The sequence below is a fragment of the Macaca nemestrina genome, chromosome 15 (assembly GCF_043159975.1).
Source record: "Macaca nemestrina isolate mMacNem1 chromosome 15, mMacNem.hap1, whole genome shotgun sequence".
Classification (NCBI taxonomy): domain Eukaryota; kingdom Metazoa; phylum Chordata; class Mammalia; order Primates; family Cercopithecidae; genus Macaca; species Macaca nemestrina.
Genome location: NC_092139.1, coordinates 103,819,587 through 103,846,219, shown reverse-complemented (window position 1 = coordinate 103,846,219; position 26,633 = coordinate 103,819,587). Strand labels below are relative to the sequence as shown.

At 49.4% G+C, this 26,633-nt stretch overlaps 1 protein-coding gene and 1 long non-coding RNA gene across 4 annotated transcripts; one reads left to right on the top strand and one right to left on the bottom strand.

The window, feature by feature from the left end:
• On the top strand, positions 1-17,229 carry LOC105464521 (apolipoprotein L2-like). 3 transcript variants are annotated; one of them, XM_011712496.3, is made up of 4 exons: positions 2,398-3,458; positions 10,462-10,550; positions 12,220-12,346; positions 15,479-17,229. In XM_011712496.3, exons 2-4 carry the CDS (start codon positions 10,541-10,543, stop codon positions 16,338-16,340), a joined length of 999 nt encoding a protein of 332 aa, XP_011710798.2. In that variant the 5' UTR covers positions 2,398-3,458; positions 10,462-10,540; the 3' UTR covers positions 16,341-17,229. The 3 variants fall into 3 exon arrangements, with proteins under 3 accessions (XP_011710796.2, XP_011710798.2, XP_011710799.2); XM_011712497.3 differs by having other exon boundaries at positions 2,398-3,495; XM_011712494.3 differs by lacking the exons at positions 2,398-3,458; positions 10,462-10,550 and adding an exon at positions 1-248.
• On the bottom strand, positions 16,512-25,725 carry LOC139358723 (uncharacterized). Its single transcript, XR_011614118.1, has 2 exons — positions 25,426-25,725; positions 16,512-21,679 (listed from the first exon to the last, which is right to left on the bottom strand). It is a non-coding gene; the product is annotated as an uncharacterized lncRNA (long non-coding RNA).
• Between the last annotated feature and the right edge of the window lie 908 nt (positions 25,726-26,633).

The following is a 26,633-nucleotide window of genomic DNA, read 5'->3' as shown; positions in this document are numbered from 1 at the left end:
TCCTTTAAGTGCAGCAGCAAGAAGGCTGGACTTGGACTGCAAATGGTGCTGGCGAGCAGCCTGTTTGCTGTGCTTGATGACAAGCTGCTGGGAAGTTGTGACTTTCACTTTCCCTTTCGAATTCCTGGGTATATCTGGGAGGCCGGAGAATGTGTCTGGTTATTACACAGGTGCACAGCTGGAGGTGGGATCCACACAGCTCAGAACAGCTGGATCTTGCTCCGTCTCTGTCAGAGGAAGATTCCTTGGTAAGTTGGGGATGGTGTGACCTCTCCCAATCTCCTTATTCTCACAATAGCTGCAGGAGGGAAGGATCATTCACCTTTTGTAGATAAGCTCAGAAAGATTAGGTAACTGGCTCAGATCAGACAGGAAAGCAGTGTCAGAGCCTGGATTTGCACCCAGGCTTGAGTCTGATTGCTCCCTCCCTCCTGCTGTGCCCTTAAAGAGAGGTGGGAAAAGCAGCTCAGATGGGTTCACAAAGCTCCCTGGGCTAAGCTCTGGTTCTGACTGCCTGAGACATGGCCAGGTGACCCCAGAAGAAAGGTGGGTGTTGGAGGTGCCCATCTCTTTGGGAAATTTGAAGGAATCAAAGAAGGTGGAGGAGGGGAGGTGACCCGGAGCCCGGGGTGTCTTTGTGGCCTGGCCACACCCAGGCTGGCCAGAGAATGCTGCTGCTGAGGCCCAATGGGGACAATATATTTCTTTTGATATAACAAGGAACCCAGAGGTTGTCTCACCCACCCTGAGTCGGAACACCTACTTGTGCCAGGCCCTGTGGGGAAACTGAGGCCCTGGGAGGGGACTTGCTGAGGGTCCCATGTCAGGAGGCTGAGCAGGTGGCTCATAGGACTTCATGTCTCTGGCCCTCACCTCTGTCCCTCTGTTCAGACCCCTGGGGGGATGGAGAAGAAACAGGCTGTTCTGTGTCCCTAATGGGAAACATGGCTGAGACAGGGGAAGTGAGAAGGTCGCCTTGTAGAATGGTGTCTGTGGCATGATGCCAGCTTTGCAATCATGAGATTCAAAAACCACACTGGAATTGTGAGTATAACTACAGGAGTGACAGCTTAGATCTCTGTGTTTGTAGAAGCAGAATCAAACCTGGAAACTTTTGGATTATTGAAATCACTCCTTTTTGCTTCAGTATCAGAGTCACAAGGGCAGATGTTGGCCTTCTGTCCACCCTCCAAGAGCTGTGTGACTCTGGGAAAGTCACCTCCTCTGCCAGCCTGAGATTTTCCCCTCTTGAAAACCTGATAGAGCTGCCAAAAGACATGAAATCAGGGGGGAAATTTCTGTGAAATCTGAGTCATGGTCTTATTTGTTCTTCACCAAAAAGAGATGCCCATCAAGATAGAAAGAAAAATTAAATTCAATTCCTCAGCTGAAAGTGAAACCGAAGCTGGGCCATGTCATCCAAAGGCTGGATGCTTTTAGTTCAAGTAATGCCTCCTGCACCTGGGATTTCCTCCAGGCTGTGCCAGGGAGGGTGGAGGGCATCCCAGTCAGTCGTAGGGGATGCAGCTGGGAACACAACAGGGTCCCCGTTGGATGCTCAGTCTAAAGGGGAGACAGAGGCCCAAAGAGCCACACACAGGTAGAGCTGCCTCCGGAAAGCAGAGTGCTCAGGGAGCCTGAGGAGGATTGGGGGATGGCACAGGGACCAGGTAGCTTTGGCTGGGTCTCTGAGGACGGGTGACTTGCGCATGGTGGGGACAGTGGGGGAAGCATTCCAGGGCGAGGGAGCAGCTGAGCGAAGGCCTGAGGCTGGGGTTGGGAGGAGTAGATGGGTCCAGGAGGCACTGAAGCAGGGCGTCAGTGGGTGCCTGGACCCAAGGTGACTGTGGCGGCAGGGAGTGGTGAGTGTAATGTAAATGGGGAGCCGAGCAAGGAGACCCGAGGCAGATGAGAACATAGGTAGCCTTTACTGGGCTCGCAGGCGAGGTTCACCGGTCCTCTAGGGGGAAGGCCAAGGTATCGGGGCCTTTTATAGGGCGAGGTAGGTGGGGTTTGTAGGTTTCGGTTTTCCTGAGTTAGGTTTTGATTTCTGGGGAATGACGCGTCCAGGAGCTTGCGCAGAGCAGGGGTTCTTGGGCAGGCCCGGGCTTTTTTCCGGCGCTGAGAGTCTTAGCAGGAAGTGAAGGGCGGGAAGTCCTAACAAAGGGCCTGCCATGCCGGGTGATACCGCCATGTTGGGTCTAGATTCCTGCCTAACATTCCGACCTCTTTCTAATAAGAAAAAGGGGCGACGTGTTCATCTGGCTGCTTCCTGCTGGTATATGTCTTTGTGGGGTCCTTCAGAGGTCGGAACTTGGGTATAGGGGTGGAGTAGCATCTGATTGACAGTGACTCGGGAGACTTCTTTCATGCAGTCCTGGATGAAGCAGAGGACACAGGGAGCTATGAGTAGCAAGAAGCCAATGATTAGTAAGGGGCTTAGAAAGGGTAGGACCTAACTGGCCATAGATGACTGCCACCACCTAAGTGAGGGCCCTGATCTGAGGTTTCTCTGGTGGAGTCTTGGGGACCGAAAACCAGGAGTGAGGTATCAGCCTGGTGGGGTTTATTAGATGAGAGGAGAGGAAAGAGGAGCACAAGGTGCGAGGAGGGGTTGGGCCAGAGGTGAACTGAGGCCTTTAGCTTGGAGAGGAGGTCTGGTCCTAACAAGGGGACTGGGCATGAAGGAATGATAAGAAATGAGTGTGAGAAGAGGGAGCCATCCAGGCGGCAAGACAGAAGAGGAGTCTGGCGGTAGGTGGAGGGAGTGCCATCAATTCCTATGACGGTGACAGCGGAGGGATGGCTGGGGCCAGTGGAGGAAGGCAAAACAGAGTAAGTAGCCTCCTGTGTCCATAAGGAAGGATATGGACTTACCCGCTGCCTGGAGCATAACCCTGGGCTCAGTGAGAGTAGGAGGGACTTTCCAGCCTGGGCCCACAGTAGGAGGGACTTTCCAGCCTGGGCCCACAGTAGGAGGGATTTTCCAGCCTGGGCCTTTTAATAGTCATCAGTGTCGAGGAGCTGGAAGGTGCCTCCAGTACGTGGAGGAGGGTTGTCACGTGGAGGCGTAGCGACCGTCCTCAGGTTGGGGCAGTCCGACTTCCAGTGGCCCATCTGCCGACAGTTCGGACAGGGGCGAGTTGACTCCTCAGGGTTGGGGCACTGCCTGGCCCAGTGGCCTTTGCTGCCCTACTTGAAGCAGGCACCAGGTGGCACTTGGGGAGTACCTCCTTTCGGAGAGCTCCTGGAGCCGGCCGGCCTCAGGGCTGCTACCAAGGCCTGGGTTTGGAGGTCTACCTTCTGTTTTAGCCTCGCCTGTCGCTGAGCCTCAGCAGCTTCCTCCCTGGAGTTGTAGACCTTGAAGGCCAGTTTGACTAGATCCTGGATGGGAGTTTGAGGGCTGTCCTCCACCATTTTTAATTTTTTCGGATATCTGGAGCCGACTGAGAAATAAAGTACGTAGCCAAGACGGTTCCTCCTGCGGGGGAGCAGGTGGGTGTGGCCGATGTGAAGGAGGAAAACTGCCGTGTGGGATAGAAGTTGAAAGCCAGCTGCTTTTTTAGCTAACTTAGCAGCATAGGCATTGTCCTGAGCGATGGGATCTGATGCCTTTTGATGGCTGCTTTTTTAGCTACCTTATCAGCATAAGCATTGTCTTCAGCAAAGGTTGGAGGAAGAAAAGTAGATTTTGGAAGTTATGAGAACTGTAGAGAGTTGAGCATAGTTTGTGATTTTTAGGGCCTTTAAGAGTATTAAAGCGGTGGCAGCCACTGCGTGCAGACATGAGGGCTAGGCTAAAACAGTAAGGTCATTTGGACAGAAAGGCTATAGGACGCGGTCCTAGCTTTTGTGTAAGAATTCTGTCTGCACTAACTATGCCTAGGAGGGAAAGGAGTTGTTTTGTAGAAGGGATTGGGGTTTGGGAGATTAGCCAAACACGATCAGCAGGGAGAGTATTTATGAGAATTATGCCGAGATAGGTAACAAATGAGGAAGAAATTTGGGCTTGACTGAAGTAATGGGGGGCTGCCTGTGAAGCCTTGCGGCAGTAGAGCCTAGGTAATTTGCTGAGCCTGATGGGTGTCAGGGTCAGTCTAAGTGAAAGCAAAAGATAGGCTGGGATGAAGGGTGTAAAGGAATAGTAAAGAAAGTATGTTTGAGATCTAGAACAGAATAATGGGTTGTGGAGGGAGGTATTGAGGATAGGAGAGTATATGGCTTTGGCACCACGGGGTGGATAGGCAAAGCAATTTGGTTGGTAAGGTGCAGATCTTGAACTAACCTGTAAGCCCTGTCTGGTTTTAGGACAGGTAAAATGGGGGAATTGAAAGGAGAGTTTACAGGTTTTTAAAGCCCGTGCTGTAGCAGGCGAGTGATAACAGGCTTTAATCCTTTTAAAGCGTGCTGCAGGATGGGATATTGGCATTGAGTGGGGTAAGGGTGATTAGGTTTTAATGAGATGGTGAAGGGTGCATGATCAGTCGCGAAGAAGAGAGTAGAGGTGTCCTATACTTGTGGGTTAAGGTTGGGGGATACCAGGGGAGGATGTGAAGAAGGCTTTGAACTGTGGGAAAAGGCAGCAATGAGGTGTGGCTGTAGCCTAGGAATAGACAGGGAAGCAGATAATTTAGTTAAAATGTCTTGGCCTAATAAGGGAACTGGGCAGGTGGGGATAACTAAAAAAGAGTGCAAAAAAGAATGTTTCCTAAGTTGGCACTAGAGTTGGGGAGTTTTGAGAGGTTTAGCAGCCTGGCCGACAATACCTACAACAGTTATGGAGGCAAGGGAAACAGGCCTTTGAAAAGAAGGTAATGTGGAGTGGGTAGCCTCCTTATTGATTAAGAAGGGTCCGGACTTACCCTCCACTGTTAGAGTTACCTGAAGTGTCTGTGATGGTCCAGGAGGCTTCTGAGGCGATGGGGCAGCGTCAGTCTTCAGCCGCTAAGCTGAGAAGATCTGGGAAGGAGTCAGTCAGAGAGCCTTGGGCCAGAGCATTAGGGGCTCTGGGAGTGGCTGCCGGGCGAGTTGAACAGTCCGATTTCCAGTGGGGTCCCGCACAGATGGGACACGGCTTAGGAGGAATCCCGGGCTGCGGGCATTCCTTGGCCCAGTGGCCAGATTTCTGGCACTTGTAGCAAGCTCCTGGGGGAGGAGGTTCTGGAGGAACCCCTGGCAGCTGCGGTTCAGGCGTTTGCAGTTGTGTGCTGAAGATGTGGCTGGGGTGTGTCTCACAGTGGAGGCAAGGAATTGCAACTCAGAAATAAGTTGCTACTTGACTGCCTCTACTCTATTATTGTACACTTTTAAGGCGAGGTTCATTAAGTCCTGTTGTGGGGTTTGAGGGCCGGAATTTAATTTTTGGAGCTTTATTTAATGTGGGGAGCAGATTGGGTAATAAAATAAAATGCATGTTAAGAATAAGACGGCCTTCTGACCTTTCAGGATCTAGGGCTGAAAAGCGTCTCAGGGTCGCTGCTAAATAGGCCATGAACTGGGCTAAGTTTTGCATATTTGATGAAAAACAGCCTAAACGCTAACTGATGTGGGAGAGGTCGGATAAAGAAAAAGGAACATTAACCTTGACTATGCCTTTAGCTGTAGCCACTTTTTTAAGAGGAAATTGCTGGGCAGGTGGGGGAGGGCTAGTCGAGAAAGGAAACTGTAAGCCAGACCAGGTGTGAGGAGGGGAGGTGATAAAAGGATTACAGGGTAGGGGAGCAGAGGCTGAGGAAAAATTGGGACCTAGCTCGGCCTGGCGAGGAGGGAAGAGGTCAGATGGGTCTGTAGAAAAGGAAGATTAGAAAGACTCAGCAACGCTTGGGGTTGGGACTGAGGGGCAGGCGGGAGGGAAAGAAGGAAGATTTGGGATGAGTTGCATTGGGAACAGAGACTAGGGAGGGACTGATGTGTAAAAGAATGCCTGGACGCCAGGCACCTCAGACCATTTGCCTACTTTATGACAAGAATTATTTAGCTCTTGTAGGATGGAAAAAATCGAACGTGCAGTTTTCTGGCTATTTGGAGTCACGGCACCAAAATGTCATGCGCGTCGGTGTGAAGAGACCACCAAACAGGCTTTGTGTGAGCAACATGGCTGTTTATTTCACCTGGGTGCAGGCGGGCTGAGTCCGAAACGAGAGTCAGCAAAGGGAGATAAGTGTGGGGCCAATGGAAGAAACATTTGTCATATTGAATGATTGGTGATCACCTGGATGTGGTTTTGTATGAATTAACAAACTAAACAGAAGACACAAGGTCTGAATAAGTAAAGGAGAGAAAACAGGTATTAAAGGACTAAGAACTGGGAGGACCTAGGACATCTAATTAGAGAGTGCTTAAGGAGGCTCAGCATAGCCTTGCTAGCAAAGATTATTTATTTACTTTAAGAGGGAATTTAGAGTGGCAGTTTGGGATAGCACTAGGAGATATCAGCTGTGATGGCTTGGAGAAACAGTGTAAACTGGCAGTGTAAACGTGAGCAGGGTGTTTATGAGTAGTTGAGAACGGTGAATAGGAGTATGACTAGACAGAAGACAGTAGGGATGAAAGTTTTTTTGGGGTGCAGTCCACGTTGGTCACACAGGAGCTCAAATGGGCTGTCACCTGTAGCATTCCGAGGACAGGCCTGAATTCTGAGAAAGGAAAGTGGTTAAAGTGTTGTCTAGTCCTTTTTAAGTTGGTGACTGAGCTTGGTGAGGTGTGTTTTTAAAAGACCGTTAGTCCATTCTACCTTTCCTGAAGATTGAGGATGGTAAAGGATATAAAGGTTTTACTGAATACTAAGAGCCTGAGAAACTGCTTGGATGATTTGACTATTAAAGGCTGGTCTGTTATCAGACTGTATAGAGGTAGGAAGGCCAAACTGAGGAATTATGTCTGACAGAAGGGAAGGAATGACCATGGTGGCCTTCTCAGACCCTGTGGGAAAGGTCTCTGCCCATCCAGTGAAAGTATCTACCTAGACTAAGAGAGATTTTAGTTTTATGACTTGGGGCATGTGAGTAAAGTCAATTTGCCAGTCCTGGGCAGGGGCAAATCCTCGAGCTTGATGTGTAGGAAAGGGAGGGGGCCTGAACCATCCCTGAGGGGTAGTAGAATAGCAGATGGAACACTGAGAAGTGATCTCCTTTAGGATAGATTTCCATGATGGAAAGGAAATGAGAGGTTCTAAGAGACGGGCTAGCGGCTTGTAACTTACATGGAAGAGGTTATGAAATGATGACAGAATAGAATGGGCCTGTGAGGCTGGAAGGAGATAATTTCCTTGGTCTGAGAACTATTTGCCTTGTGTGGGAAGAGATTGATAGGTGGAAGTTTCAGCGGGGGACCGAAGGGGGTGCAGGGAAAGAGTATCAGGAGGCTCAGAGAAAGAGGGAGAATTGTCCTTCTCCTTGCTTGAGGGAGGAGATTTCACGAGCAAGACCTGGGCCAATGAACATCCGGCACAGACATCCCGGTGGGAACACAAGTCCTGAAAGGCCTGAACATAGGGTACCTCGGACCATCTGCCTAGTCTCTTGCAGAAGTTGGTCAGATTCGCGAGAATGTTAAAGTCTAGAGTGCCCTCTGCAGGCCTCTGAGACTGATTATCTAATTTATACTACAGCCATGCCACCGTGCAGAAGAAAATAAGCCTCTTTCGTTTTCGGGCTTGGCTGAGACCTAAAGTCTGGAAATTAGCCAAGAGGTACCACAAAGGGGATTTTGGGTCTGGTTTGGGCTGGGCAGCCCCCATGGTCCTGAGGCAGGCAGTCCGGAGGCAACGGGAGAGTCTTCCCACTGCCACGCGGAGTGCGGGGTAGGGTGGCTTCTGGGGAGGTCGGACGCCTCCTAGTCCCTGGTGCCGGAGTCAGAAGTGACGGGTGGGGGAAGCCCTGACACGGCCGCACAGCCGCGCCTCTCAGGCAGGGATTCCCGGAGCCTGCAGGATGGGGGAAATCTTACCCAGCAGTGATCGAATTGAGTCTCGGATTTGGTGAAACGGCTCCCGGCTTGGAGAGGAGGTCCTGGCTCGAGAGAGAAGAGCCTGCCCGAACCGTCAGGGGTCCGGGAAGGGGTCTCCTCCCGGGTTTCGGCACCAATGTAATGTAAATGGGGAGCCGAGCAAGAAGACACAAGGCAGATGAGAACAAAGGTAGCCTTTATTGGGCTCGTGGGCGAGGTTTACCGGTCCTCTAAGGGGAGGGCCGAGGAAGTCGCGCTCGGGGCGGGTATCCGGGGGCCTTTTATAGGGCGAGGTAGGCAGGGTTTGTAGGTTTTGGTTTTCCTGAGTTAGGTTTTGATTTCTGGGGAATGATGTGTCCAGGAGCTTGCGCAGAGCAGGGGTTCTTTGGCGGGCACGGGCCTTTTTCACGCGCTGAGAATCTTAGCAGGAAGTGAAGGATGGGAAGTCCTAACAAAGGGCCTGCCATGCCGGGTGATACCGCCATGTTGGGTCTAGATTCCGGCCTAACAGTGAGGAAGGTGGGAGTCAGAGCATCAGAGGGCCTGTGTGCCCCGCTATGGGGTTTGAACTTGACCCTGGCTTTTCATCGAAGATCCTCAGAAGGGTGCAGTGCCACGGCTGAGGGCTGCAATCCAGTGCTGTGGGAGGCAGAGGCGGGAGGATCACCTGAGGCTAGGAGTTCAAGACAGCCTGGGCAACACAGGAGATGCTGTCTCTCTGAAATTAAAAATTAACAAATTAGTCCTGCATTGTGGTGTGTGCCTGTAGTCCCAGCTACTCGGAAGACTGAGGCAGGAGGATCACTTGAGCCCAGGGGCTCTAGGCTGCAGTGAGCTATGATAGCCCTAAAGCTCTCCAGCCTGGGTGATGGAGCAAGACAGTTTCTCAAAACTAAAATGGAAAATGACGATTTCTCAGGAAATCATTTCAACTCCTCTCTCCCTGCCCAAGGAGGATGCCCTACACCCACTTGGAGGGAGATGCTTTGCTGAGAGTCTCTGTCCTCTGAATCTGGAGAGCTTGGCTCAGAGCTGAGGTGGGAGGGAGGGCTCCCCTTCCAGGTCTCTCAGTTGGGCAGGGCTTGGGCTGGGCCAGGCGCCTTTGGGGTGTCTTCCAGGAATAAAATCCCTTCCTGGAATTGACCAACCTGCAGGCTCACCCATGGAGTACACACTGTGTCCTAGTCAAGCCTGAGGGGCAGTATCCGGCCTCAACTGCCCAGCAGAGGCTCCAGACAGGGGTGGGAGCCAGGCCAACAAGGACCAAGGAGGATGGGATCCTGGGTGCAGCTCCTCACAAGTATCGGGTGTGTCCGAGGCCCCAGCTCTCTCTGCCCTGGGCTACATACCAGGAGCAAGACCTTGTCTCAAAGAATAAAGGTGTGTTTTTGTTTTGTTTTGTTTTGTTTTTCTTAAAGAAAAGACTACTGAGAGCCAGGAAGACTGAAAGAATCGGCATCTTCATGTACTGCTAGTTTGAGTGTGAATTGGTACAATTTGCATACAGAGTGGCTCTAGGTAGAAAAACTTTGAGATGTTAATAGCTTCTGACCTAGTCATTCTACTCCTACAAATATCTAAAGGAAATAATCTCAAATGTGGGCAGTTTTATATGAAGGAGGATATTCATTGTAGCATAATTTATATGAAGAATTAGAAGCACCCTAAGGTCCATCAGCCAGGGAGGACAGCAGAGGGGACAGGGCAGTGCCAGGAGGGCTCGGCAGCCACAGCAAGGGCTGCGCCGGCATCTGGCAGGATCCAGGTCTTTGTGGGACAGAGGACCTTAGAGAAGCGACGGGGACACAGGCTGTCCGCTGCAGCAGCAGTGAATTCACCAAGACGAAGACTTGAGCACAGAGTGTGAGACACAGATTTGCAATGAGGAGTCATTTCCCATGAGCGTGTATACATGACTCAATATAGTATATTGAAGGGAGTAGAGCACAGTCATTGAAGACATGGGGTTGAAGCAGAAGTCCTGGCTCTAGCACTATTGTGAAAACACGGGCAGGTTCCCTAACTTTTGTGGATTCCTCTGTGTTTGAAAGGGAAGGTGGTACCCGTCTCCCGGGCTGTGTGTGATCATCGAATGAGACACATGTAAGGAACCCTGCACATCACAGACACTCAATACACACTGGCTATCATCAGCCAGTTATCATATATGTTCCCAGGCCCAGGTCATTGTCAGAACCTTCTTCCCCATCTCTATTCCTGTGTATAGACTCCACAGTTTCTGTAAGGATCAGATGGCTGCCCCTTCTCGGATTATCTTCTCCTCATACCCCAACAGGACAAGATGACCCTGCCTTGGTGTGAGAGTGAGGGCAGAGGGAGCTGGAACGAGGGGAGTTTTTGTAAACATTAGCTGGCAGGGCCCCAGGAGATAGAGAAACACTTTGGACATTTGCTACTACCACAGAGGGCTCTGCAAAGACCCAGCCCCTCCAGCCTCCCTCTGAACAGAGGTGGCTTATGTTCGATCCCACAATTTGTTTTCTCCTCCTCTAGGGTTAAGAAAAACCTTCCAGTCTGAACAGTGACTGGAGAGCTCCAAGGAAAACCCCTTGGTAACCCGGCCGCTGGCACCATGAACCCAGGTAGGCTCACTCCCTCTTCCCCGGCTGGTTCCTACATGCACCTAGAATGGAGGGTGGTGCCTCCAGAGCTGAGTGAGCCCCAGAGGAACCCAGATGGAGAAGGAGGCCGATGAGTCTGCCCTGAGCTCAAGAGAGGTCACGTGGAGTCCCCGGACTCAGGGGTCTCTGAGGGCATCTGTGTCCTGACTTCTCCTCAGGAGGGCACGGCCCAGGTGCCAACTTCCTCCCTACCCTGGCACCTACCAAATGACTCAAGTGGGGCAGGACAGTCATGAGGAAGTGGAACCAGCAGGGGAGGGGAATGGGGGAAGAGCAGGGTCCAGGAGGAGGGGAGGGGTGGGAGAGGAGGTTGACCTGTTGCCCTGATCTCTCACCTCCCATTCTGCTCCTGGCTGACCCTGGGTTGTTTCCAGCAGAGGCTGGTCCCTTCCCTCCAGCTCTTGCTCTGCACCAGCCCCTCTGTTTCGAGTGGCCTTGTGAGAATGTATCATGCTTGACCCAGCTTCCAACTTAACTGGACCTCGGTCTGGCCTTTACCACATCTCTACTGTGTGACCTGGCGCTCCTTACCTCCCCTCTCCTGCACGAGAATGATGTTTCCCCACGTTTTCATGGAGATCAAATATTACAAAGGTACCTGGCCTGGCCAGAGCCTGCCACACAGTAGGGCCTCTCTAAGGGTTAGTTTCCATCCCCTCTACCTGTCCCTGTTGATTCCAGGTGGAAGCCACCCAGTCCCCCAAGCTATGTTAGGGCAGCTGCCCTGCCCTGCCCATCACAAGCACCTGCTGACCAGGGATGACTGCCCCTGGCAGGGCCTCATTCCCATGATCTCAGATACCCCTTGTCAAAGAAAAATCTGAGGCATAGTAACATTTATTTGAGTAAGAATTCATGAATTGAGAAAACCAAACTGGAGGAGGCTTCGTGCTCTGGTGAAAAAATGTGGGAGACAATGTTGATCAGGTGAATATGAAACTGCAAAAGGACATTATTTGGTTGCAGTTACAAAATTGCCTGTTTTGGTTTACCTTTTTGGAAAATTCCTGGTCACATTGGTGCTGGTGGGTTTACGAAAGTCTCCAAATCCAGGTGAGACCAGACCTTAGCCTTGTCCTGGTTTTTGACTCCTTTGAGAGAAACAATTTGAGTCAAAGAAAAAGCAAATCAGTTTTTATCACAAAGCGGAAGCACAGGCTTAGGGGTGGGAGTGCAGGCCGACTCAGAAGAGCCAGTCGGACACAGTGGGGTTTGGGGTTTCTGTCTTTAATGGTTTACTAAATTAAGGGGTTGGAGTCTGGGGAGGGCTCTCTTGCTAGCTTGAGGAGGCTGCCTTTGTGCTGTATGCTCACCTGGTCTTCTTGTGTATCTTTCTCTTCTTACAATAGGACACTAGCCCTCTAATAGGACTAGAGCCCTACCTTTGTGATCTCATTCAGTCTTAAATGTTTCCTTAAAGGCCCAATCTCCAAATATAGTCACTCGAGTTTAGGGCTTCAGTATATGAATTTTGGGGGCTCACAATCCCTCTATAGCACTGATGACTCCATCAAAGATGTCCCACTTCACAGCTGTGCAGGAAAAATTAACATGTTACCAACTTACATGCAATGGTTGTTACGCTCCCCTACACTTTTCTCCAACCTTATCCTTTCTTCTTTCCAACTAGAGAGTAGCACCTTTATTGAGGATTCCCTTAAGTATTTCCAAGACCGAGTGAGCAGAGAGAATCTGCTACAACTGCTGACTGACGGTAGAGCCTGGAACGAATTCCTGGTTGCTGCTGGACTGTCCAGGTAACCTCCACTGGCTTACCTCTGGGGGGAGCCCCGGTGATGCCACCCAGATCTCCCTTGGGCTAGTTTTCCCTGACATGCACACCTCCTCCAGGCAGGCCCCACTGCTGGGCTTGAGGATGACCTTCTCAGCAGTCCAGGAAGAGTATTTTCTCCATGTCCTTCGCTGGCAGTGAGTAGCCTCAGGCTGAGGGGACAGGAAGCCCACAAGGACAGGGTCACTTCTGCCATCTGCTGGTGATGGGAACTTTGCAAGTTACTTTCTCACTTTCAGCCTTTCTTCATCCATGGAGTTCGATTGTGAGAAAAATGAGAGCATGCATGTAAAGTGCTTAGCATAATGACTGACACATAGTAGGTGCACAGTTAACGTTAACATCTAACAACCTTGGTGAAAATAGACCAGGGTTAAGGGTCTTCTTCTTGAAGATGGGAGCCCAGCAGGACTTCCTTTGGGACAAGTCAGAAAAATCCTGACCTAACCAATGCATGTTCATGGGGATGCTGGCTGGGACCATTTTTTCTCATCTGAGGAATTCCATAAACACGGCAGGACCCTTCTGCTGGTCCAGGATGCTGAGAGGCTGGAGTGGACTTGGACAGCACTGGGTTTCCTCCCGGCTCTGTCTGTGCCTTGTCCCTGGGCTCTAAGCTTATGTCATGGAGACTGGGAACAGTCATCTGTCCAACAGGAATAGCAAGTCAATGTGATAGGAGTGTGGGGAAGGCCTTAGAGTGAACTCCAGGTCAAATGTGGGGAACCAAGACCAAGATTCTGCCCAAAGGCCAAGAGAGACCAGGACCAGTGTCAGAGCCTGGGGTCAGGATGCAGCAAGAGTCAACCTTGTTTTTGTAGGACTAATAGGAAGGCTGGAACACCAGGGCTGGGACTAGGGTGTGGCAAGAGAGGCACCAAGGGCTTGAAACTTAAGGAGGTCATGAACTTGCAGAGGACATGTGAGTGGGAGAGGAATATTTCTTCTCTGTCTGGGAGAGGAATATTTCTTCTCTGTCTGGATGATCCCAACACTCATGGACATAGAGGGTCATGGTTGCCTGTGTCTCTCACACCCTGCCTTGGAACTGGCAAGTTCTGGGCTACCCTTTGGGACCTTCTTCTCTTCTACACAAAGAAGCCCCTGACAATGGCAAGCAGTATGCCTTAGTGACCATCTCCATAGTAGAATGAGTTGCTGCCAATTTATGTAATTTCAAGGGTACTGAGTAGACTGACAAGTCCCCAACCAAGAGGGAAAACACTTCTTCTAACATCTTGTCCAAATTCAGGCCTTTTCAGCATTAGCAATTTATATAGATGGTTCTGAAAGTGTCCTGAGTCTTCTAGAGGTTCCATAAAATTGCACACGGCCTTGGCGTGCGCACAGGTGAAGCTGTCACTGCTAAGGCATCAGTTAGGCTGGTGACATCTGCGAGTGAGACCTGGAAGGTTGGGGGTGCAGGGGGCAGGTCAGGAGGCGGTAAGGTGGCTGGAGAGTCCATGTGGAGCCAGAATGAATACCCAGATCTCCCACTCCGGTCAACTGGGGCAGTGCCCGGACCCAGTAGCCTTCAGCCAGGTGAAAGGGCATGAGGCCTTGGAAGGGAGCACATGCCAGGCAAAGTGAGCTTCTGTCTCTCTGAGGTTTGGTTTCGTTTGAATTCAAAGTACTCAGAGGTAGCCAGACGGCAGTGTCTGAGGGCACCTTAGCTTTGACGCCACCTGCAAATTAATGGGGACTCCTAAAGTCATCTTTAGATTTTATAATTCACTAGAAGGATTCATATAACTCACTAAAAACTGCTATTTCACGATTGTGGCTTATCACAGGGAAAGAACACAGATTAAAATCAGCCTAAGGAAGAGACACACAGGGCAGAGTCTGGGAGGGCTTCAGGTGTGAAGCTTCATTGTCCTCAGGACGCTGTGATCTCCTGTGTCAATGTGGGACAAGACACATGGGGTGCTGCCAACCAGGGAAGCTCACCCAGTTAAGGAAACATTCCCGTGAATCACATGAAATCAGGAAGGAAGCCTTTATTCAGGATGGTTGTTACAGGGAAAGGAGACTGAGCCCAGCTCCAAATACAGTAAAGACAGAGAGGGAGTCACAGCCAACACCAGGGTGAGGGGCAGGAGATGGAACAGTTCTGACAGGAGACACCAGAGTAGGGGGTTCCTGCTAAACTGGCCTAACAGGATTCTTGCTAAAGGCAGGTCAGACCCTCACCCATCAATTTTAGGGGTGAGGAGATAGCAAAGAGTGCTCAGACAGCAAGCAGGGAGGACCCTCCCTAAACTGATTTGGAGCGATTCTTGCTGAGCCGGGGTGGTGCAAGTCCAGAAAGCAGTGGGTGGGTGTGGAAGGCCAAGGTCGGCGCCTAGTGGAGAAGAAGCTCTGAAGAGCCCCGCTGGAGTTGGTCAAGGAGAAAGTCTTTCTCAACCCATGTCTTAGTGTCCAGAATATTTGCTGGGGTTGGATCACAAGCTGCCCTCATGACTGACCTGTAGTCTCCAGCCCCTCCCTGAGGTCTCACACCTTTAGTCCCCAGGTCCTCTGGAAGTTAGGAAAGACACCAAATAGCCCCAAATCCCATCATCCATCACATTGCTACACTGTCCCATGGCCAAATCACAAGACAAAGAAAGATGTTCCTACCAGGCAGGACACTCCAGGAGCCTGGAGATCACTTCCCAGGAGCTGAGGACAAAGGGAAGGTCTCTCTTTGGGAAAAAAGTTCATGCTTCACTTTGCTACCATCCTGGGAATAAGGTGTCTTTGTCCCACTCTCACGACTTTGTTCATCTACCGAGTTTTCCCCTCTCCAAACAATTTGGCAGTCACGGTGTTGACCTGCCCTTGAGTGAGGAGGCACCTTTATCAAACACCTACCACGAAAGAGCATCTGAGATGACTTTAAGATATTTATTTCCATATGGAATAAGTACTGAGGGGTATCTATGATGAACAAAGCATGTTTGAGTTTGGAAGAAAATTCTTTCCATTTGTAAAATTTGTTTCTATTTGATTGATAGTGAAAGCTCTGCACTTCACACAGGATAAAGATCGCATGGAACTCATTTCACAGACAGGGAAACTGCATTCCTTAATCCTTTAACCTTTCTTTGTGCAGGGATGAGGCAGATGTGCTCCGTAAAGCTCTGAACAAGCTTGTAAGTCACATGGTCACGAAGGACAAAAACCGCCATGATAAAGACCAGCAGCACAGGGAGTGGTTTTTGAAAGAGTTTCCTCGCTTGAAAAAGGAGCTTGAGGATCACATAAAGATGCTCCGTTCCCTCGCAAACCAGGTTCAGCGGGTCCACAGAGGCACCACCATTACCAATGTGGTGGCCAACTCTATTAGCACTACCTCTGGTGCCCTGAGCCTCCTTGGCCTGGGTCTGGCACCCTTCTCTGAAGGACTCAGTCTTTTGCTCATGGGCACTGGAGCGGGTCTAGGAGCAGCATCTGCCATGACTGGGATTACCAGCAGTGTCGTGGAACTAGTAAAGCAATTGCAGGCACGAAACCAAGCTCGCAGCTTGGACCAAAGCAGCACCGATGCAGTGAAAGTGGTGAAGGAGTTTGTGGGTGGGAACACACCCAACTTTCTTACCTTAGTTGACAGTTATTCCACCTTCACACAACGCATTGGGAGGGACATCCGTGCCATCAGACAAGGCAGAGTCAACCCTCAGTTAGGAGCATATGGCCCACCCCCCCAGGTCATTGGGCGAATCTCAGTTGAAGGTGGTGAACAGGTTGAGAGGGTTGCTGAAGGCCCCGCCCTGGCAATGAGCAGAGAAGCCATGACCGTGGGTGCAGCCACTGGAGCCATCTTGCTTCTGCTGGATGTGGTCAACACTGTGTATGAGACAAAGCACTTGCTTCAGGGGGCAAAGTCAGAGTTAGCTGAGGAGCTGAAGAAACAAGCTCAGGACCTGGAGGGGAAGCTCAACGTTCTCATCAAGATCCATGAGATGTTGCAGTAGAGCCAAGACCAGTGACCCCAGAGCAGGTCAGCCACCAGGGAAAGTGTGCCTGGCACAGGCCAGGACAAAATGCAGACATTTTATTAGGGGCATAAGGAGGGCAAGGTATAGTTTATGGAAGTGAGTGTTAGTGACTTTGGCATTTCTGTAGCTGAGCACAGCAGGGGAGTGGTTAATGCAGATGGTAAGTGCACCAAGGAGAAGGCAGGAACACTGGAGCCAGGAATAAGGAAGGAAAGGGAACTGGAGAGTGTGGTGAATGGGAAGAAGCAGTTTACTTTAGACTGAAGAATATATTGGGGGAGGAATACAGGGGAGGTGTGCAGGAACCAGCAATGAGAAGGCCAGGAAAAGAACCAAAAATGCAGAAAGTCAAAGAGTTAGAACTGTTGGATACAGGAGAAGAAACAGCAGCCCCGCTACAGACCCACCCCCAGGTTTGATGTCCTTCCAAGAATGAAGTCTTTCCCTGGTGATGGTCTCTCACTCTGTCTTTCCAGCATCCACTCTCCCTTGTCCTTCCGGGGCTGTATCTCAGTCAGCCAGTGGCTTCTTGATGATGGTTGTTGGGGTGGTTGTTGTGTGATGGGTCCCCTCTAGGTTACTAAAGAGTGTATGTCCCCTGCTTGAACCCTGAAGGGCAGGTGGTGGGCCATGGCCATGGTCCCCAGCTGAGGAGCAGGTGTCCCTGAGAACTCAAACTTCCCAGAGAGTATCTGAGAACCAATCAATGAAAACAGTCCCATCGCTCTTACCCGATAAGTAAACAGTCAGAAAATTAGCGTGAAAGCAGCTTAGCATTGGGAGTAAGCGCAGATCTCTAGAGCTGTCCTGCCACCGCCCAGGAGTGACCTGTGTGTAAGTCCTAATAAACTCACCTACTCACCAAGCTGGACTTGTTCGAGTCAATTCTTTGGTCTCGCAGCTCCTTCCAAGTTTTGGGGGCCATCAGTCTCAAGTTTTTCTCGTAACGGTGGTGATGGTGGTTGTGACGGCAGCAGAGTCGTGGGGGCATTGGCAAGTAGCCAGTGATCTTCCAGACCAGGGGACACTGATGGACCGATGAAGTTCCAGGGGAACTCGAAATGCTGTGTTGGAAAGAAGTTAATTTGGGAAGAAACAAAAAAACGAAAGGAGATGCCAGGAACAGGTCAAGGAACCTTGAGGTGTGTCCAGTTCAATCCCACTTGTGGTCACCAGACCTCGCCTCTCTGAGCCTCAGTTTCCTCATCAGCTATAGAAGGGGGCTGGACAAGGTGATATCTCAGGTCCACCCGGCTCTCCCCGTCTTGTATTCTGGAGACTTGGATCCAATCAACACTGATGGCTGTGCCTTTGTGGTGCTGATGGAGGCTCCCCTGGGCTCTGGGGGCCTGGCTTCCCTTCCTCATGATCCTTCTTCCAGGGTCTCAGGAGCGAGGCTTCCATGGCCCCTCCTGCTCACTCACTGGACTCTCACTTTCCCAGCTGGTCATTTCCCTGAGACCTCAAAACCCCAAGCCCACTGGGGCACCTGGGGAAAGCTTGTACATGTCTGTCTCGGGCTGAGCACAGGCATGGTTTCCATCTGCGAGTCAGAGCCTGGGATTGACACGGGACACTTGAGGCTGCCTAGTGTCAGAGGGGACTGTGTGCAGATTGGGAGAGGATCAGCGAACAATGGACAAAGAGAGACATCCAGACAGCAAACACCCCCATCCAGTCTGTCCTCACATTTTGCCCAGACTCTGGCAAGAACTTCCAGAATGGTCTTCTCTGTGCCCCTGCCCCTGTCCCTCCCATGTCCTGGACCATGCTCCACACTGGGCCAGGTTGGGCTTTAACAATATAGTTTCTTTTTTTTCATATACCCTCACTCTGTTGCAAGGCTGACATACCATGGCATGATCATGGCTCACCGCATCTTGGAGTGGCCTCAAACTATCCTTCCACCTTGACTCCCTGAGCAATTGGAACCATCCGTGTGTGCCCCAATGCCTCGCTAATTTTGGTTTTGTTTTTTGTAGAGAGAGGGTTTCCCCATCTTGCCCAGGCTGGTATCAAACTCCTCAGCTCGAGTGATCTGTTCACCTTGGCCTTCCAATGGGCTGCAATTACAGGCATGAGCCACCGTGCCCACCTAAGAACATAGATTTGATCGAGCACCTGCTTCCAACGCTCCAATGGCTTCCCAATACTCTTAGCACAAAGATGGAGGCCATGATGCTGCCTAAAGTAGCCTGTTGTGGCCTGGGGTCCTGTGAAGGAAGAGCCAGAGGCAACGTTCTGGTGCAGAGGGTTTGTGTGGGAAGTGATTCTAGGAGCAGAACTGAGGATCCAGGAGGGAAGGAGGAAAAGTTGACACAAGGAGAGGTTTTTGAATGGGCCATGTATGTGGGCAATGAGACCTTCTGAGGTGCCTTCAAGAAGCGTCCTCAGAATCTTTGTCTCCAGGGAGGAGAGAGGAAGGCCTTTATCCACTGCTGCTATCCCCATGGACTTGACTCAGGGGACATTAATTGTCAGTATTTCCCTGTGGTGGAGCCTGCGGGCACCTCAGCTGGAGCCCAGAGCAGGAGCAAGAGACAAATGGGATGTACAAAATCACCCCAGAAACTCCCCTAAGTCACTCATTACGTGCATCCGGGGCCTACCGAGTCCTTTCTGTGTAGCATCCTGCAGAATGTTTGCCTCAGTCCCTCTAACTCTCCATCAGCCAAGGTTTCCTTGACCTTCGATTGACTCATCTACTTCTTCCTGAAGAAGTCAGCAGAGCCACGGCCACCCACTTGCTGGCACCCGAACCGTGTGTTTTACTTTTTTGTCAATGCTTCATCAAATCTTGGATTATTCACATTTTTTCATAGATTTTTCTTGGGCATTGAGGGTACAAACACTAAGTGACTTGTTCAGCGATCCATCCACCCCTCTGCCCCTGAGCTCTTATTGTTGAAAGTCCATCATGCTAGCTGCATTTGATGCCATCCCACTGTAATGCCCATGTCACTCGAGATTCTTTTAGTTGCAAAGCACAGAAACGGAGTCTGGTTGGCTTGAACAGGAAAGAAGATCCAGTAGGTGCAAACTAGGGCAATTCAGGGGATAGAAGGAAAGACAAAATCTACACAATTCAGGAAGGACAGTAACCAGGGAAATGTTCAATATTAGGAAAATGTGGTTTGACCCTTGAGGCCTCTGCCACCAGCTACCTTAAGTCCACACACTGTGAGTCCTAGTGTCTCTGATTAAAGTTTCACATTCCCAAAAGATGAATAGCGTGGTCAGTGACTGTATACCTGGACCAACCATTCAGGTCAGGGCATCTGGAAGGGGGCTGGGTAATAGAAACACAAATCCCAGAGAGAAGTCTTGGGTCAAGCAGCCACCTGAATTTGTGCCTACTGTATACACTCAACCCCTAGATACGGCACACACATGTCCTCTTCTCATAGAAACAAAAATGACTCTCTTCACCTGTTATGGATCCAATTACCCCAAGGACGACAGCAAATGCACCTGTCACTTCTCCAGCTGGAGCCACGCCCACATTGCCTCCACCTCCTGCATCCTCAACTTCTGTCATGGAGAGGAGGGAGCCAGCACGCTGTCCATTTTTCTCTTGGTCCATTGGGAGCTCCTATCCCAATTCTGAAAGCCCATTCTGAAAACCCAGGCTGCCCTGGGAATAGAAAACTAGAGGTAGATGTCTGCTTTCTACAGTCAAAGATGTCAGCATTTAGGGCCCAGGGATGGAACAAAATTCTTTCATGAGAGAGAACTAACTATTCAACATCCGTTCTCCTCTTCCTAGTTCAGGAGGTTGGGGTGAACAATCTGCAGCTTCCAGTCAGTCTTTTGTGTGTGTATATTTGCAGGAAACAAAGAGGTGGGGTTGAGGCTACAACCACCACTGACCATTGCTGCCACTATTATAAACCTTTGACTGGTTTTTCCACTCAAACTTCCCCTTACTGATGGGCAAATTCATCCTTGTGCTGTCTGAACTCCTTGGTGGTCCTGCCTCAGTAAGGTTGTGAGATTTTCTATCAACTTTTACTACTTGTTAGAGTATTACGAGAAGCAAACCTCGATCCTCCTGTCCTGTGTGTCACAACAACACGAAGTTCTCTCAATAATCAAATAAATAAATCCAACCCGGTGACCTCAGTGCTATCTTCACATCAAGTAGCCTGAGAAGCCAGTTGTGGTCAGATTCAAAACCACTGTTGTCAGCCCTGAGGGGGGCATTCTCAGCTACTAAAATTCCTGGAACCAAAATCCCAGAGTCACAGGTATTGAAAACAAAACTTTTGGAAGTGATTCATTGTATGTAACCATAGAGTTATCACCCTCATCGTAACCGCTTACTGCCCAGGTTTATAAATTCTGGCTATCACAGGAAATGAGGTCAATTCTAGGTATGGATTCAGAGCATAGCACATTCTAAAGGCAGCTCCCAGCCTCTGACACGGAGCTGAGTCCCCTTTGGGCCATTTCCATGGGATCTAAGGCTGTCACTTCCAGGGGTGAGTTTCACCGGGCGCCAGGTGGTCAGCCTTGATGACAGGTTCCGTGTTGCGTGGTTACACAGAGCTCCACATCAGGTACATGGTTACGGAGCCCATTCTGAAAACGCCAGGCTGCCCTGGGAATAGAGGAGACTTGCAGCCACAAAGGTCCCTTCTTCCCCTGTTTATAAAGACGCTCTCATGGTAGAGACCTCCTAGTGAGCATTCACGTGGAACAGGGTATTTTCAGCTCATTCTGAGAGCTCCAATTATATTTGTCTTCCCCAAATGTCTTTGTCACCAAGCCAGCAGATGCATTCCTTCTAAAATGCTGTACTTCCAACCAAATCCTCAGCTCTTTCCCAGCAAACAATGCAGATCCTGATCCGAGGACTCCGCCCTTTCCAGGCAGCCTGGACTGTGAAGTGTGCTCCATTGCTCTTCAGGAATCATCCTTGAGAGGCGTTCCACAGCAGTCCAGGTCTGGCTGGAGCAGGTGGGTTGCACAGAAAGCACAGCAGAATTTGAGAGATGCTGAATCTTACCGTGATGACTCGCTGTAAGCACCTGAAGTCAGACCTCATGGTCTTTTCACTGCTGTTAGTCATTTGTCTCTATGTAGTTTTTGCAAACTAGGGGTAGATGTCTGCTTTCTACAATCAAAGATGTCAGCATTTAGGGCCCAGGGATGGAACAAAGTTGTTTCATGGGAGAGAACAGCATCCATTCTCCTCTTCCTAGCTCAGGAGGTCTGGGTGAACAATCTGCAGCTTCCAAGAACACACACTCCAGTTACCCATCCAGGAACTGAAAACATGATGACCAGGTGAGGGGAGGGTCCTGATGGATTTACTGAAAGGCAAACGGAAATCAGATATTCACTCATTACTTGTCCCCTTGTAACCTCCTCCTCTGACCGGAAGGCCACAGTGGCACACTGGGTCATTATGGGTCCCAGGAGTTGGTGTCAGTCTGGCCAGGATCAAGCAATCCTGGGGATGAGTTTCCTTGAAGCATTCCCCTGTTATCTGAGGGGACGCTCCAGGTCCAGGGAGAACAGGCAGGAGGAATGCTCATAGGCCGCACTTACAGGGAATGATGGGGCCCTTGGCAGACTCCTGGCCTCCCTTTCCTTCAAGGGCTCTGGGTCTGTCCTATGAGTCAGGCCTGAGAATTGGGTGACAAGCAGGGCCCATCCAGCATGATGTCCTGTGACAGGTGCCTGCCTACCAGGTTGGGGGTTTTGCAAATCAGTGGACTCTCCGCCAGCTCTATTTTGGGACCCTGTGCCTGGGAATTTCCCTGTGCCCTGATAATGGCGCCCTCCCTGCTGCCTGACCTGGTGCCCACATTCTCTTTTCTTCTGGCTGTGACCCAGAGTTGGCCTCTTGGAATTTCTTCTGCCCTGAAGAGACCAGGGTCCCAGCCCCTCCCCCATTCCAGAGAGTTCCTGGTTATCCATTGATTATTCTCACCAAAGGAGAGGGAAATCTCCTGAGCCTCGACAGGATACAGTGTGGGCAGGAAGGACCCAAGAAATCCAATCTAACCTTGCAGTCTCCTATGCACGTTGAGTCCTCCTTCTTCTTCGTCATGCCAAGTCGTTTCTGACTTTTTGGTGTCACAACGAAGTGGCCAGCATTTACTTGAGGGTGGCTCATCCAACCCTGGGCACAGCTGGCATCCCAGACTGCTGCTGGAGCAAACTGTGCCAGCTGAGGATGACTATGGTAAGGAACCCAAATGATGTTTCCCCTTCCTTGCCGACCTTTCTCAGACTCCACCCCACAGATGTCCCCAGCTTTCTGGACTTTGATGTTGAGCTCCTTCTCCCACTGCAGCATCTCACTCCTTTCCATTCTGCAGTTCACTCTCAGGCCACACTGACTTGAACACTGGCTGTCTAGAAACAGACAGGGGGACGGGGGCAGACAGAAACAGAGGTGGAGCATCTTCCTCCATCAGGGGCTGCACCTCAGAAGGGTCTTTAGATGTGGTTTGGAGTTGAGATTCTTCAATCCCCCTCAGACATCCCTATTGCAATTTTCTGGATACATCTTCTGTTAGGCTGAATAATAGCTCCCCACAGATGTGCATGTCCTAACGCTGGAACTCGTGATTATGTCACCTTCCATCATAAAAGGGACCTTGCCGATGTGATCCAGTCACAGATCTGGAGACGGGAGGTTATCTGGGATTATCTGGGCCCAAGGCATCCCTAAGGGTCCTTATAAGGCAGAGACAGTAGGGTGAGAGGGAGAAAAGGAGATGTGATGAAAGAAGGGGAGAGAGACTGAGAGAGATGAGAGGACGCTACAAGGCTGGCTTTGAAGATGAAGGCAGGAGCCAGGAGCCAAGGCCAGCAGGTGTCTCTAATAGCTGGAAAAGGCAAGGGAATGGCTTCTCCCAGAGCCTCCAGAAGGAACGCAGCCCTGCCCCACGTCTTGATTGTAAGAATTCTGACCTCCGGAACTGCAAGAAAACAACTTTGTGTTGGTTTAAGTGAACACAAAGAATCATTGGATAACCAGGAACTCTCTGAAATTGGGGACGGGCTGGGACCCTGGTCTCTTTAGGAGAAATTCCAAGAGGCCAACTCTGGGAGAGGCAGGTCATGGCCAGAAGAAAAGAGAGTGTGGGCACCAGGTCAGTGGTGCTTTGTTACAGCAGGGGAGGAACGAACACACCACTCTCTCCCCATCAGGGCCCTCATCTGCACTTGGAAGATCTGACGAGGATGAAATTTATCATGCAACCAGAAACTGGGACACAGTGTGGCAGGAAGGATCCGATCTTGTTTTAAGCTGAATTGACTCTCCCTTAGCTGAGAGAGCCAGATAGACTCCATTTGGCTCCTTCATCTGCACATCAAGGGCTCCTTACCCACCCCCTTCCTCAAGGACTTAACTTGTGCAAGCTGACTCTCAGCGTATCAGAGTGTAATTAACTGATAAAGGTACCTTGGCTAGCTATGTCTGAAGTTCCCAGGAATTCACTCAGGAGATAGTAACCTAAAGCCTCTGCGTTTGTGTCCAGTAGATAACACCCAAAGCCCCCGCACCTATCAACTTGTGATGAATTTAAAGCCCCTGCACCTGGAATTGTTTGTCTTCCTCTAACCATTTGTCTTTTTAACTTTTTTTTTGCCTGTTTTACTTCTGTAAGATTGTTACAGCTAGGCTCCCCCTCCTCTCTCTAAACCAAAGCATAAAAGAAAATCTAGCCCCTTCTTTCAGGCTGAGAGAATTTTGAGCGCTAGCCGTCTCTCGGTCGCCGGCTAATAAAGGACTCCTGAATGAGTCTCAGAGTGTGGCGTTTCTCTATATCTTGCTCAGTGACAACAAAACCTACAGAATCAGTCTCCGAATTTGCTTTTCACAGGAGAGTCAGCCAACAACATCAACAGCCACAATTTATCTGATGCTTTCAGGAAACATTTCAAAGCCAGGTGTTTGTTTGAAGTGTGGGTCCAGCTTCAGGTCCCAGCGTTCCTTGTCTCAGGTGGCAGCAGGTGCTATGCTAGTCTACGTGGGGAGTTTCACTGTTGCTCTGCCTCCCTCTCAGCCTGAACACTAATTCCACAAATACCAATCATCCTGAGGGTCTGTTATCTACAACCAGCTCATTGGTACCAATGTTTTTTTAATCAGTCAAGATCCTTTGGATGCAAGCAGCACACAGCAAAGCAAAACCAAGACAAAAGCAAATGCAAGAACAAAAACAAACTAGACTTAAACATCCTCTGGCTAACTGAAGGGTAGAAGTATGTCTTAGAATGATCTAGAGAGAAAGGTCACAGAATTAAAGATTTCAAAAAAGCAGAAACCTTTTGTCGATGATAGACAGAAGACTCATTTTCCCAAAGAATAAGACCTCATACAGACAACATGAGGCCAACTGAAGCTGTTTCTCTCTCACATTCCTTTCTCTTTTATAGTTTGCTCAACAGGCAAACAAAAGTCTTCTACTGTGTTTTGATATTACATAAAAATCTTGTTCCAAAGAGAAAAACTAAATTTTACCTTTGTATTAATGGACTAGTAATGCTGAAGCTCATTGTACACAATCCTATAAACAAATCTATCAAATTTTAATCGGTTTGACTGTGAGGTAAAATTGCCACAAATCTTTTATAACTGTTAAGATTTTCTGTTAAACAGTGGATCAGTATACAGAGTACTCCCCATGACTTTGACACAGAGGCTCAGAGGCTGGCCCAGCATCCATGTGCTGTTTATGTTCATGTTCAATTTATAGAAAAACTAAGTAAGTTCTTTTAGATTTTAGCCAAACTTCATCACACATAATTTCTGTGATGAGATCAATCTTCCACAAACCTACTACAACTTGCTTAAAATTTCTTTTTTGCCATCTTTCTTTTCACTTGAAATGATCCTTAAAACCTCTCAACTAGGTGAAATGATGTTTTCTTAAAAAGAACCACAGCCCCATGCCCTCTTTCAACCCTTTTATCAAAACACATCCTGTCTCTTTAATACGTGCATTAGTCAGGGTTCTCCAGAGTGACACGGTCAATAGAATATATGTACACACAGAAGTACATATAGAAGTGAGTTTATTAGGGAGAATTGGCTCACATGATTACGAGCAGAAATCCTACAATAGGCCGTCAGCAAGCTGGGGAAAGACAGAAGCCAGTAGCATGGCTCAGTCCAAATCCAAAAGCCTCAAAACCAGGGAAGCCGACTGCGTAGTCCTCGGTCTTAGAATGAAGTCTTGTAATCCTCCAGGAGGCCGCTGGTGCAAGTCCCAGAGTCCAAAGGCCAAAGACCATGAAGTCTGATGTCCCAGGGCAGGAGGAGAGGAAAGGAGCATCCAGCGTGGGAAGAGAGACAGGGAGCGTGATGAGCAGGCTGCTCACCCCTTTCTCTCCTGCTTGCTTTGTTCTGGCCTCACTGGCAGCTGATTGGACGGTGCTGCCTACATTCAAGGTGTGTCTTTCTCTCTTAGTTCACGGACTCAAATGTCAATCTCCTTTGGCAACACCCTCACAGACATGCCTAGAAACAATCCTTTACCAGCCATCTAGGGATTCCTCAGTCTAGTGATGTTCACACCTCGTATTAACCATTACAATATACTTTGTGTGTAACCAGAAGGTGGTCTAGGCAACAAAAGATGTAATGTTTAAATTACACACATTAATTGTGATGTGAACTCCTGGTAACTCTTAATTTTATTGAAGAATCTCAGAGGTAAGCAATTTTAGTTACGCACCAGATGCATACCCCAGGACGAAGGACGATGCCTGAGGCTAAGCCAAAGGCTCAATTCTCAAGACATGTAGGTTTACAGACAAGATAAGCAAGCATTAAAAGTACTACAGAAGCAAATTTTTATATCCTAATACATCTGGCCGACAAGAGTATCTGATCTGTGTGACTAATTCAGCCCAGATATCTAAATAAAGTTTTCAAGACATTTCTATTTTACCAATAATTTTTAAACTGTCTCTAGCAAAGATTATTAAAGTTACATGAAGTAAAGGCTATTCACATTAAAGTTTCTATTTTTCTGATAAAATATTAGATTTAAGTGCTTTTATTTATTTTTTTTGGCAAGCCAATTAATTAGAACTCTTCTATACATTTTGGTGGGGAAATGATATGTACCTATAACATACATAAATACATAGACACACCGACATGCAGACAGACCCAGATCCCGTAGATTTGTAAGGTTTTTCATTTGTCACTTTTCCAAATTTTTCTCCCCCACTTTAGATTACTAATTCCTTTGTGTGTGTGTGTGTGTCGGAGTCTCGCCCTGTTGCCCAGGCTGTCTA